This window comes from Parasteatoda tepidariorum, chromosome 7 (genome assembly GCF_043381705.1).
Source record: "Parasteatoda tepidariorum isolate YZ-2023 chromosome 7, CAS_Ptep_4.0, whole genome shotgun sequence".
NCBI lineage: Eukaryota > Metazoa > Arthropoda > Arachnida > Araneae > Theridiidae > Parasteatoda > Parasteatoda tepidariorum.
In genome coordinates this window covers 83,944,857-83,958,317 of record NC_092210.1, presented here as the reverse complement: position 1 = coordinate 83,958,317, position 13,461 = coordinate 83,944,857, and the positions used below count along the sequence as shown (strand labels likewise).

The 13,461-nt window shown below is 26.9% G+C and overlaps 1 protein-coding gene across 1 annotated transcript in view; it reads left to right on the top strand.

Annotated features, from left to right (window-relative positions):
* LOC107456089 (inactive dipeptidyl peptidase 10-like) overlaps positions 1 to 13,461 on the top strand; it is a 253,685-nt gene that overhangs the window by 143,940 nt on the left and 96,284 nt on the right. Inside the window, exon 2 of the mRNA XM_071183704.1 lies at positions 5,051 to 5,165. Coding sequence (XP_071039805.1) covers positions 5,051 to 5,165 — 115 coding nt within the window. The remainder of the gene's footprint in view (positions 1 to 5,050; positions 5,166 to 13,461) is intronic.

The window sequence follows — 13,461 nt, the reverse complement described above, 5'->3', positions numbered from 1 at the left end:
CTTTTAGAAGCGTTCAACAATTTTTTGCCTAACTCAAAGCCTTCGTCTACTCCTAAAAACACCCAAAATCGGTCCCTTAGTTCACTTAGAAACTCAGATGTCAACGATTTGGAGAAAAAAATTTAGAACAATTAAATAAGTTTATACCGTAGAAAAGGTTACGTTTTAAAAACTTTGCTTTCACACAATTAGGACGTGTTTCCTTTATATATATATATATATATATAATGAACAAAAGGTAGATTTTAATACATATGTGAAGCAATACAATCGTAAAATCATATTTATAATTTTAAAAACTATCTTAAAACCATTGATGTCACGTCAGGTAGTGGCAAAATAGGGCTCTTAAAATTCCTTTCATTTCTTTTCTTCAAAGTATTCTTCCATTGACAGCTGTTACGGATTAGGAAACGTCTTACAGAAAACCTAAAATAAAAAAAAATAACATTAAAAACAGGAAAGTGAAAGAAAAGCAGGAAACAAAAGTTCTGTTCTATCCACTCACAGAATCAAAACTTAGAGAATTTCTTACCCAACAAATATCGGCGACAAATTTTGAAGATGGATTGCTTCTACTTTAAGAAAACGGTTTTTTTCATTTAAGTGGAAGCATTTCTCTTCTTTGTCTTTCGGAAACGAGTAGATATGGGGTGGGAGAAATTCTAATTTTCCCATGAAATTGATTTGTTTCCCCCTCCATGTTTTTACTCAAGCGGAGTTTAAGAAAAATTACTTTAAAGTCCATGAAAATTACTCATTCTCATTTTTAGCTACAAAGAAAAGGAACTGGGTTTGTCGCAGAGAAAAAAAATCATTTCCAATTAACTGTTATTCTAATGTCTTTTAAGATGTATTGTAAAAAATAGTGTAATTACTGAGTTTTTTTTAAATTTGCATGAAAAGTTTAATAAAGTGGTTTATTCAGAGGGATAAACTGTTGGTGTTTTCTTACAATTTTTATGTACTCATCTGCGAGGTTTCTTTGTAATAAGTAATTAAATTATCGAAAACAATAGCCAAACTTTTAAATTTGAATCCTGTATGGTATATAATTACGTAGCATATATGATTTGATGCGATGTGAAGCCTATTTCTTTATGATCTTGGATTTTTTCAATTATCTTTTCTTTTGAAATCATAATTTTTGATTTACTTTGACGATTGTCTTTAAAGATTAGTTCGTTCCTTAATTTTCATGCATGCAAGAGTACACGCTTTTCAGTCAATACATTAATAGTCGAGCTTCGTGTAGAAATCAGTCAATCACCTCCGAAATAAGAATCTGTGCCTTTTCGTTAAAAAAAGCTTGCTTTCGCGTTTAAAATATTTATTACTTCTCGCTTTTTAATGTCCTCTGCTAAAATTACTATTAAAGCAATCACTTTGAAACTTAATTAATATTTTTCCTTTTTCACAAAAAATTGTCAAAATATCTATTCCGGATAAAAAGCGTGCCTTCATATAAAATCGCAAAACATTGCTTTAATATTTTGTTTTTAAAAATACTGATATAAATTTAAAGATAATATTTTTTTTTCTTCATTTAATACATTTTCAGTTGAAATTAAATTTAAAATGAAATCTTATTTTGTTAACGATAATTCTGTAATAAAACTAAATATAAAGCAATAAAAGAAAAATAGGCGTTGAAAGTTCTGAACTCAGCAATTTTGGTAATAGTTCAACTCTTTCGCTTAAGCGGAATAAAATGGCTGAAACACAAGGAATGAAAAAAAAACAAAAAACGAAGATAACTGAAATAGTTATTCCACCAAGCAATACTCTAAGGTTTTTATGACCCCACGAAACTATCAAGTTTCTCGATTTTATGAAGTACTAACATATAAAAGCAGAAAGCAAGTTATAAAAAGAATCTTTTCTCTATACATTTTGTGTTTTGCCAATGGAAACGTGCATGTGTTTCATTTACACTTTTGGGTTTGCTTTTTCCTTACTTTTTACTTCTTTGATTTTAAAAATTTAACGTGATTTAAAAGCAAAACTAAGGAAGCTTAAAAAAACCCAACAAAGGTGATTGAGTAATAAACATATACTTTACTCTTCACGAGGTAAAGTGGTTTAAAAATAATTTTTACATTGAGAAAAGAAGAAAAAATTTGTCATTTTTGATAAATCATTTTTAATGCAAAAAAAAAATTAATGTTTCAGAAATAAGAAATTTAATTTAAAAAGGATAAGAAAAGCTTGCTTGATATTAATCTATTAAGGACATTTTAAAAACAAAAAAATAAAAATTCTCAATCTTTCAAGCTGGAGAATGTTTTCACCACCAATTCATAATTTGCCTATATATTCTTAATTTGCCTATTTTTGCGAAATTTAATATGACAACCAGATTTTTATTTTTAAAAGAGCCAGAGTGTCAAGTTAAAACTAAAACCGAAACACTGACGAAATCACACGTGCCAATCAAAAAGACCGACAACCGGGTGCTGGAGACTGTCACGTTAAAGAGTTTAACGTGGCTCACCCTAACGAGGGAAAGTGTACTGATTGCAAATTGTAACTTGGTGACCAGATCTAACAAAACCAATAATAACCATTAAACTATTAAACTTCATCTTGTTTCTCACGTGACTGCCTCTATGTATCTGCATTTTTTTTTATTATAACTCTTTCTCTAGATCAGATTTCCCTTTTCACTTTGCTAATATCATTATATTTGTTTATCATTCTGCTTTTAACATTTGAAGAAATTAGCACGAACTTAAATAAAAAAAAATCTCAGGTTTTTCTTCTTTATTTTAATACAATCTAAGGTAAGCGATTTTTGAATAATTTCTTTGTCATTTCTGTGCTTTATATATTTTATTTTAGATAATATAGACAGACTCTTGACAAATACATCATTTCGGTCTTCGTGGTCTCCTTAAAAACTAGTTCGACTGCAGTAGTGTACCAAAGACAATCTAACGGTTAAAAAAATTTCACTATTTAAAAATCAATTTTCAAATTTAAATTGGCAAATGCATGGATTAATGTTATGCATATGGCTACATTTATTCGTAGTGTGCACAGTAAAAAAATCCCGAATTAAATTAAGGTAAAAAGTACCGGTACTCAGGGCTCCAGTACTTTTAACCGTAAAATTCATTTTTGTCGTTAAGTTTGGTGGAACAAAAAACTGATACACCATAATTTTTACAGTAACATTTAGTACAAAATCACTGAATCACTGTAGTTAAGTGAATACTATCAATCCTTGGCCAACAGCTTGGTCACTTTTCAAAATTATCTTGAACAACTTATAACAACATATATCTAGCTGCCATCAAATCACACAAACCAACGTAGTATATGTTCAGGATATTTCGTCATAGTAGGAAGCATTAAAATTAAATTTTTTTCATCTTTGTCGTGAGGTAAGATTAAAAAAAAACTGATACTTATACTCTATTGCATTCTGTACTACCTCCTACGCACCTGTCGAGCATTAACTACATATATATTTGTAAATTTTTGTTCTATGATAGAACGTAAAGGTTCTCTTGAGGACGCATTCCTTTTATGATAGTAAATGCAATATTTTAAAATAAAGAATAATTATCGTAAGATTAAAATTACTCTCCATCTATATTGCTGCATTAAATGCATCTATTATTGCTAAAAAATAAAAATGCATGAATATGAGATAAAATAAAGCAGAAAACAAAGTTGCCAAGGCGGAGTAAAAGTTAAAATGCTTTAAAAATAGATATAGTAATAAAACAGTTAACAAAAATTTACTAAGAAGAAAAAGATATAAGACAGTGTTTACAGCTTAAATCGTCTAAAAAATTTTTTGAATGTATATTTGGTAGAAAAAATATGAAGCAAATTACATTTCAGTGCTGCCATCTATACAATACCACTTTAATAAAACATATTTGGAAAATTTAATAACAGAACCCTTAATAAGAGGAAAAATTAATTAAAAAAAATTCAAATTGTTAATCGTTGTAGAGTTTAAATCACGTTCGTAAATTAGGAATAAACCATATTATTGGTATTCATTCTCTCATGGAGTGACTGTTTATAAATCAGAGCTTGCATACATGGGTAGAAAGCGGTTTATAGACTTTATCCTTCATTTATACATTCTTTCATAACAGTAAAGTCTACACGTATTACCTGCATTCATCCAGGGTGGCTGTTCATAAACCACAACCCATTCAATGCGTACAAAAAACAAATAAAAAGCTTTACAGCAATAATATTAATAAATAAAAACTAACTGTTTGTTACACCGGACAATTACAATTAAATTAAAGTTATTTTATAAAGGTTAAAATTTGTTTAAATTAATTAATTAATAAATTAATTAATTCAGTGCAAATAGTCATTTATTGTCATTGCATAACTAACTATTCAACACAATTTGAAATATTATTTAAGATAACCTAACAAAATGAATCTAAATAAATACTTAACATATAACTATTTATTAAAACTATTTAAATTATTACTTAAAACAGCTTAACTAATAAATAATAATAACTACAGTTTTATCAATACATACATAAATATGGTGCCACTTGAAGGAAATATATGTAGAGATTACTATTAAAATAGCAACATGAAATTTTATGCTAAAAATGATTTTTTCGGAATTTGCATTCAAGGTAGCAATTCTTTTGATCGGAGTTTGATCCGAAATTTCTTAGATTTTTTAGAAATGATTTAGATTACAAAATTTTTTAGATAAATTTTTTAGATTTTAGTTCTAGTAGGTGGAATATGTGTATTTGTTTGATGTCTAATAAATAGATGGCAGCACTACGTTTTATGCAATACAGTATTTGAAATGAATTGAGAAATTTTAATTCTGTTATATGCTAGATAATGATTTTTATTATGGTTGCAAAAAAACAAACCAACATATCTATGCTTTAGATGTAAATCTAATATTTTCTGGGATTCACAACATTTTTACGCGTTCCATATAAGACTCAGTGGTTACGCTATAGAGTGAGTTGTGTAGAATATTTGCCATTGTTAAACTTACATATTAGTCAAGATATGATAAATATTTCTTTTTTTTTTGCAGGAGGATGAGGAAAGTATAGATAGTGGATACAATTGGCGTGGGATCGGAATTTCGCTCCTAGTCATCATTACGATATGCTCTGTAATTGCTTTAGCCATACTTATACTCACTCCAAGTAAGAATTTGTGTCACTTGAATTTTTCTATTGATATTTATAACAACTCAATTCAGATATCACAAAAGTAATTAATACGAAATAATTGAATAATTACATACTTACTTTCTTAAAGTAACTCTAATAGAAGTACTATTTGTAGTGTTGGAGTTTCAATAAATATAATGGTAAGTTTAAATTAGTTTCAGTACAGTTTTCCCACAAAACATTCAATACTATCCATATTTTCATTTTATAAGAAATTTCTAATAAAAATAGATTTTAGAAAACGAGGAAACTAAAATTAGTTATCTGAAAAAAAAATTAAAAAGATAAAAATTAAGTCTGCATTTTATTTGGATTTATAAAACATATAACTTATTATTTTCATACTTCTTAGTTTTTTAAAATTATTTTAATTTCAATTTGCTATTTAAACTTATTCGCAGTGAATAATTATTAATTCAGTCGATATTTTTTGACAATAATGGCTATTTGTTATTTTTAGTTCGTCTATATAATTATAAATGCCATGATATATTGTTAAATGCACGAAATTTTAAAAACTTTAATCTTTGTTTTAATGTTCATTTTAATACAAATATTCTTCGAAAGTGTTTAAAACATTCTATTTTGAAGCCAAATAAAAGTGAGATAAAAATATTATTCAAGCAGAAAATTTAAAAATTCTTCTTTTTTTAACTTTTTACTTTCACTATGACTGTCAATATGTTATAAGTAAACATGAATACTGGATATTTACTTTATCCTATGAATGCCGAATGTTGACTTTTCTTTTCAATTGATTATTTTAGAAATACGAGTAGCATTATCAAAAATTTGTATCAATAAAGCATCGAAACCTTTCACAGTTTTTTAATAAAAAATCTTTGACTTATTTTAAAAGAAAAAAAAATATTTTCGCAACTGCATGACTGACTTTAAAATTTTCACAAATATTTGTACGTTAAAATATTTGTTTATGACTGCTTGTTGTAGCTTCAATTTTTGTTTTAAGCATTTATGTACACAAGATCAAAGAATGGTAGTTCCTTTAATTTATTTTTGTTTTTGATTAATACAATAAAGAAATAGATTGAAATAAATTTGCTAGCTTTAATTATTTTATTTTCATACGGAATAATGTTTCCCAATTTTTCTCTGCATGCATGTAATTTTTACATTTTTGTATTAGATTTCGCCAAAAATACATTTAAAAGAGAAAAGAATAACTGAAATTCGTCTGCAGCTTTATGAATATTTCTTTTTGCAAATGATGTGCATTTTTTTAAATATTTTGGTGTTTTATGTAGTATTTGTTTCCATTTTTGTAGTTTTACCTATTGATTAATTTAAAAATACTACGAATAAAATAGTATGCATACTTTTAGATGGAATTTTAGAAGCAGTTAAAGTGAATTATCGAAACATTTGGTAAACCATAATTTACAAATATTTATCTACACATTTTTCGCTTATTTTTGATGTTTTTACCAATGTAAAAAATTTGAAAAAATAATTGAACAATTAAAATTTGTCTGAAGTCGTATGAAAACTTTTTGTTGCAAATGTCTCGTATATTATTATTTTTTTATTTCGAGTATTTTATTCCCGATTTATTTTTCCTCTTGTTCTCTTTTTCGTATATATTTTTTAAATGGAATATCTTTAGCACTAAACGTGCATATACATAATCTTGATTTTTAAATTAACTGATTGAATTAAAAGTTGCTATACCTAAACTATTATTTAAACCACGTTATCTGAATTTACACTTGTCATACATTAAAATGGTTGAGTAAACACTTCAAATAAATTTTGAAATATTAAATAATATTTTCTGCTAAAATTATTTAAAAATATTGTACATAATTATTGCATGAATTTTTAAAAAAATCATATTTTCGACTGCCATACTTAAGCGCTATTTTAATTTTTTATGATGTAATCTAACTCTGTACAAACACAAGTCAGCGTAGTAAATTTTTGGGTAAAGTATGAACAATTTTTTCAAAGTTTATTAATTTATACATGCGTAATTCCGTTTAACGTTCAAATAATTTCTGCATATGTTAATTCAACATTGAAAAACGGGTTATGCTTCGACCCAATTAGTTATTAAAAAAAATAAGCATAGAGACTCTTAAATTTTTTATTTATTTATACAAATATATCTAAATGTTTCATTTATGTGATTTTTGCAATAAACAAATGAGATAAATTCTTCCTTAATAAAGAACCATCAAATATTTGTTAACCAGAAAAGGGACAGAATTTTTTAAAAACTATGAGAGCTTGCAGGGCAGATTAAAGAAATTTTCTCAACCACTTCCAATTCCAATGCTATTTCTTGGGACTTAAATAATTCAGAGAGGTTTGGTGTGAAGTATGTCAAGTATTGCAGCTATTTCTTCGAATATAAAAGTTTGAAAATAGCGGCAAAAGATAGAATTTTATTGATTTATACAGCGCATTGTTCGGGTCTTTTCATTCTCCTTTCTAAAGCCTTTCCTTTTCCGCTGGTGAGTGGAAGTTCCTTCTCATACAGTGGTTGAAGTTTTCTTTCCATTTACTTCTGCTTTGAATTCCGACCAGATTTTCGCTCTCTTCTAAACTTCTCAAAGAGAATAATATACGATTGTTTTCTTTCTTTTTATGTAGGGGTGATGCATTTAATAGAATATAAAAAAAAATGACGTAACAGATAGTTCATGCATGTTTTACTAACAATTTATGATATACATTAAAAGAGTTTCGGTGTTTTAATATTTAATTGAATGGATTTAATGAAATTACACAAATCAATAAATAGAACTTTCATGGATGTAGTCTGCTCATAATGATTTATTACTTCAAACTGAAATGCATTCTTCACAAATCTTTTATCACAAATCTTTTATCATTCTATTTCCAATGTTTATTAACATTTGTATGTTGTTTTTAAAAAATAACACGGTAATGAATAAAATTAAAACAACTTCGAAAAATACAAATAATGTCAAGTGTAAGGCACCTTCTTCAGCTACAAAATACACACTAATAGTAATTTTTCTTTGTTAGCGTAGTCTTGCATTTATTTTACTTGAAAAACGTGTATTTCAACTTTTGCTAAGAGAAAGAGCATGGCAGATATGTTCAAAATCAGGATATTAAAGGGTTTTTCATGGCCTCACGTACCTTGAACATAGGTTTGAATTTTCTTCTGATGTCGCTTAATACTGCTTTACATCTAGTAACCTTAATTTTTTTAATTATTTCATATTTCAAAAATTACGGATAATTTAGTTAATGATCTTTTTATTTTTACATTCTTTCCCAATTTTAATTCTCGCACACCTGGGTTGTTTACCCAACTCCCCCTACACCTATTTCTATCTCCTTCCTTTATTTGAATATCTTGTTTAAATTTGTTTCTTTTTTCTATATTAATTAAATTACTTTTTCCTTGTTTCTATTTGCTTCCCCCGTGTTATCTGCTGTCATCCCGACTTTCGACACTGAGAAAAGTTCTTGCGTGTAAAACTGAAACAGTCGCATATTATTCGTGCGTTTGCTTTATTATTCGTGCTTTGTTCACATTGTTTAACCTATTAATATATTTCATAATCGGTTTGTGACTTAGTATTGAAGGAACATATACTAGTTATAGCACCAAAGCATTCGCATGTTTTTTTGGGGCGGCAAATAACGTGTATTCTTTTTATGTCGTTTAAACCTAATCAATATTTAAATATATAAGGTTGAGACTAAGAAAACAGTAAGTTTTTCTAAAATCTTAAACTTGTTTTAAACTTTTATGTATCATAAAGGCTTGACGTCTTTGAAACCTCTACTGTTATTTTTTTGTTGTAATTAATTTATTTTCTCAACCATGTAGCTTTATTTAAAAATAATTTTTTTATTCTAGAGAATTTTGGTTTACGCTTTTGTACTGACCTATACGGGTAAAGATATTATAATCTTGCATGCGCACGTGTAGTGGTAGTATGATATAATCTTAATAATGTTCTACGATTTTAGTTACTGTTCTAACTTAAATTTGTAGGAATTATGTGTACGTGTAGTAGTGTATTTATTAGATTCAGGTCTAATATAGAGGTACCACGTGGTATGGTACATAAGCTTTTTTCCAACACAAATTATTAGGTGTCTAAACTGAAAACGAATTTACGTAAATTCAAACAGAAATATTAATTAAAACAAGAAATTCAAAAATGTCAGAGAAGTCCATTTGCAGAGAAAAAAACACAGTTTCAAGCAGGAAATTGTTTTTGATACATTTTTTATTTTTTTAGGTAAGTGAGTTTTCAAAAATTGATTGACGAAAAAAAAGGGGGGATGAGATTGCTATAATTACGTCACAATTAATAGCTGAAATTTGGGAACTTTCGCCAGTAAGTATATTAAAGAAGGTATTAGTAGACACTTGCATTGTCTAGTACTGAGATCTAATTAAAATTAAGTGATCTAGCTATTTGGAATGAAGTCGTAATTTTAATTGATAATAAATGCATTTTCTGATAATATCTGCTCATAACTTTCATAAAAGCCTTGAAACTTGCATTGTTATCAAGCATCGAACTCCTTTAGATTTGAATGTTCTTGCTAGCCGGTAGCTATTTCTAATCAAGAATTACAACTAAGCAAAAACAATTATCAAGAATTTTTTTGCAGTGTAAAAGAGTGTGCAACTCTGAAATGGTTAAGACAAAAATGTGAAAAAATGTTTCAATAATTAAATGTTTCGATAATTTTATTTATACATATTCGCACTTAATTAATTTTACTAGCAAATTACTAAAGCATGAGATAATTTTAAAAGTAAATAATAAAGTAAAGTACTTATTTCAAATTATCAAATATTGCAGACATATATTTTTAAAACACCAAAAATTATAATTTAAAAGTTATTAATTTCTGAATTAATTTATAGATTTTTTTTCAAATATTGCAGATAAATAAAACTATTTATTTTTTCTGAAATGGGAGCATATATTTTTAAAAAGTTCGAGAGCTTGAGAACCAGAACTAAAAATAAATTTCAATCGTTGTCGCTTTGTTTTGTTCTACTTTTCTTTCACGAGCAAAAAATCCTTTCACTCATAGAACTTTTAGCTCAAATTTGATCTTATTCGATCTTTTTGAACTTGCAATAAATCCGAGTTTGAAACAAAGGATTTGTTTCACTCTTCAATTTCGAAAGAAAATACTAAAACAAAACTTAAGTTATAAATGGTTATAGATTAGTTTTAAGCCTAATAATATTGGAAAATTGATTTTTTTTTCTTTTAGAGTTTTGAGAAACTTGTGTATTTGGTATAGATGTTTTAAAGGTAAAATAAATCATATTGCTTAGGTTTGGAAATTTTGCTGCTTGATATTCTCTGAAAAAAACTTTATAAAAGCAATATTTATTAATATTTATATTATATTTATAAAAGAAATACTCGATCTTTATAAAAGCAATATTTATAAAACAAAGAAAGATTCAAATTGCTTGTAAATATAACATTTATTAACTTACGTATTACAACGAAGTTTAAATATTATTACGCTAATAATATTTCTCAGAAATTTTCTGATGCTATCTAAAAATAATACATTCGCTATAATCTTCCAGGAGCTGAAAATTAGCGATCTTTTAACGAAATTTAGGCATTTATGAAAACTAAAATAGAGTTTCGCGATTAAGAATTACAAATACTGGGGGAACGTAATATATTTTCCCAAAAAAGTTAATAATGCAGCATTCGCCATGCATGCTATTTGTATACATAATGAATTAACAATGTGGGAGTAAGAATGAAAATATAATGATGCGTATTATGCGTATGCTGTGTACAATTGTGTATTTTTCTTTTTAAATAATATTATTTGCTATAACTTGTTTTACAGCCGTATTATTCACTCCGTAGTTTATTAATTCCTTTTTCAATTATAATTTGAATATTTCGAGTTAAGTCTATGAAATGTGCACACTACTCTACAATAACGGATAATGGAAATGTTTCTGGCATTTTTTTGTTAAATTTCTCAAGAAATACTTAGAAAATGATTTTTTTAACTTTAGAAGTCTTTAGGTCATGCGATTTTTCATACTTAACAAGTAAAGTTTCGAGTTTTTAGAAGATCAATGAAACTATAAATAACGAAAGAAAACAAGTCTTTTTGTACACCCTATGGTAGAAAATGAAGCAATGAGCTTGTAACTTGTATCGATTACTTTGGTAGTTATTTTCAATAACTGAATAAGATTTCGTAAACTTCGTTTAAATATTTATTCAGAAACATTTTTATAAAAAAACTATTTTTTCTGTCTTAAGTTTTTTTCTTCATGTAACTTTATAAGTTTCTCTTCCATTATTCTAGGGTAATGTATGCTCTTCCTCTTTAGACAAGTTGTTACGTTTTTTAAAATATAATTATTTATTTATACCTTTTTTTTTTGAACGAGCGCTTACCTTTAAAGATGTATAACCATTTCCACGGACTTTGTTTTGTCAATTTTTATTTTACTAGGAAGTCTTTTTGATATCTATTAGACAGCGATATTTTACTTTGCTATTTTTGATTGATATCATCATTTTCTCCTCCCTCATATAAAACTCTAAAAATAATAATCGCCATGTTGTGTATAAATTATTATTTACCCATTTTGGTTGCTAATAGTAACATGATATTTCTTGACTCCGACATAACTTTTTTTAGAAAAATTAGTGAACTATTACCAAATTAATTACTAGAACCAATTAGTTAACTATAACCTTTGAAAATCATACTCTATTTAGAAAACTCCTTAAGCGCATTTAAGAAGTAACAAACAATAATCGTTCGTTAAGAGCAATTTTTCAATTGTATTACATACTGTTAGATTATTAAGCATCCCTTTTTCAAAACTTAAAAAAAATATTTTTATATTTAGTTTCAATTAAAATTACTTTTAATTGCTTATGAAATAATCATAATGCTATTTAGGAAACATTCATTCTAAATTTAGTATTTAACACAGTGTAATATGATTTGACAGTTGATCTTGCCTTACTGACCTTTGCTTTTAGTTCTGAGTTTTTGATTATTTTTTTAGTAAGTTCTTAATTGGACAAAGATGAATCACCAAAACACAATCTAAAGCATAACTTTATTCTAATAGTGAGTGCCAGGTCTTAAAGCTTATGTGAGATCATTTTAAGAAGCCTGGTTTATCGATCATAGTAGAAATACACATCAACTAACTAAATAATTGAAAAATGTAAAGTAAAATAGCCTACATATGTCAAAAGATCTACTTTTTTCTTATTGCAGGGCAACTCTAGATCCTACTTTGCAAGACTACTGAAATTGAAATTTAGACTACTTTCTTATCCTTCGCGGTAAAACGACTTAACATTCCTCCTTACCCTTATACAACCACTTTATCTTCAATTTGGCCAACTATTTAAAGGGAAACTATTTTAATTTTAAAAATGTTTAAAAATTAATTTTTCAAGAATACGTTGATTTTCACTACCGTCTTCAGTCTACAAAGATGCAAAATTATGGAGATAATATTGGTGCATATTTTAATAAAGGAAATAGCTTCTTATTTCGAATATTTTATAATATTTTGACCCTTAGAGTCGGAATATTATATAATTAAACTTTTTTTTTCTTAGAAGTTTTATCCATATATTTTAAATAAAAATTATGGTCAAAAATAGAAGTTCATTATAAACTTGACTATTGGGCTTAAATATCGTACAAATAAAATTTGCAGTAGAAAAACTGTCTGATTCTTTATTTCGCTGCATAAACATGAAAAAACTATGGTTTTATAACTTTTAAAACTCAATAAATGATAAAAACACTAAAAGTATAAAATAAATGAAGAATTTAGTTATCTAGTTTTAATTGTTTTGGTTATTTTAACAAGAAAATTTTATTTTATTATTTCACATTCGCAGCTCATTGATATGAAATGAAGTTTTTACTTCCGTGATAAAACACAATTTTATCTTTTATTATTTCTTTTATTTTTTACATTGGCTTTACTAAACTGTTCTGGGACTTCTTTGAAATTCCATAGATTGGAAAATTAAAGACGTTAGAAGGACAAAAAAAATTCTTCTTTCTTGCTTCCGTTCCAATTTCGCATGCTATTATCAGCATGGAAGATTTTGGATTAAAGCCGGCAGGTCTTTTTAGAAGCCAATTTTCCGCTGGTATGCTGAAAATGGCTTCAATTATGTTTTATAAAAGGTCTCGATTTGTAAAGTACATTTTTTTTCTTTTTCCCCGTTGCATAAATTTCGTCATTTACAGAGCCTAGTTGTGTGGTTAG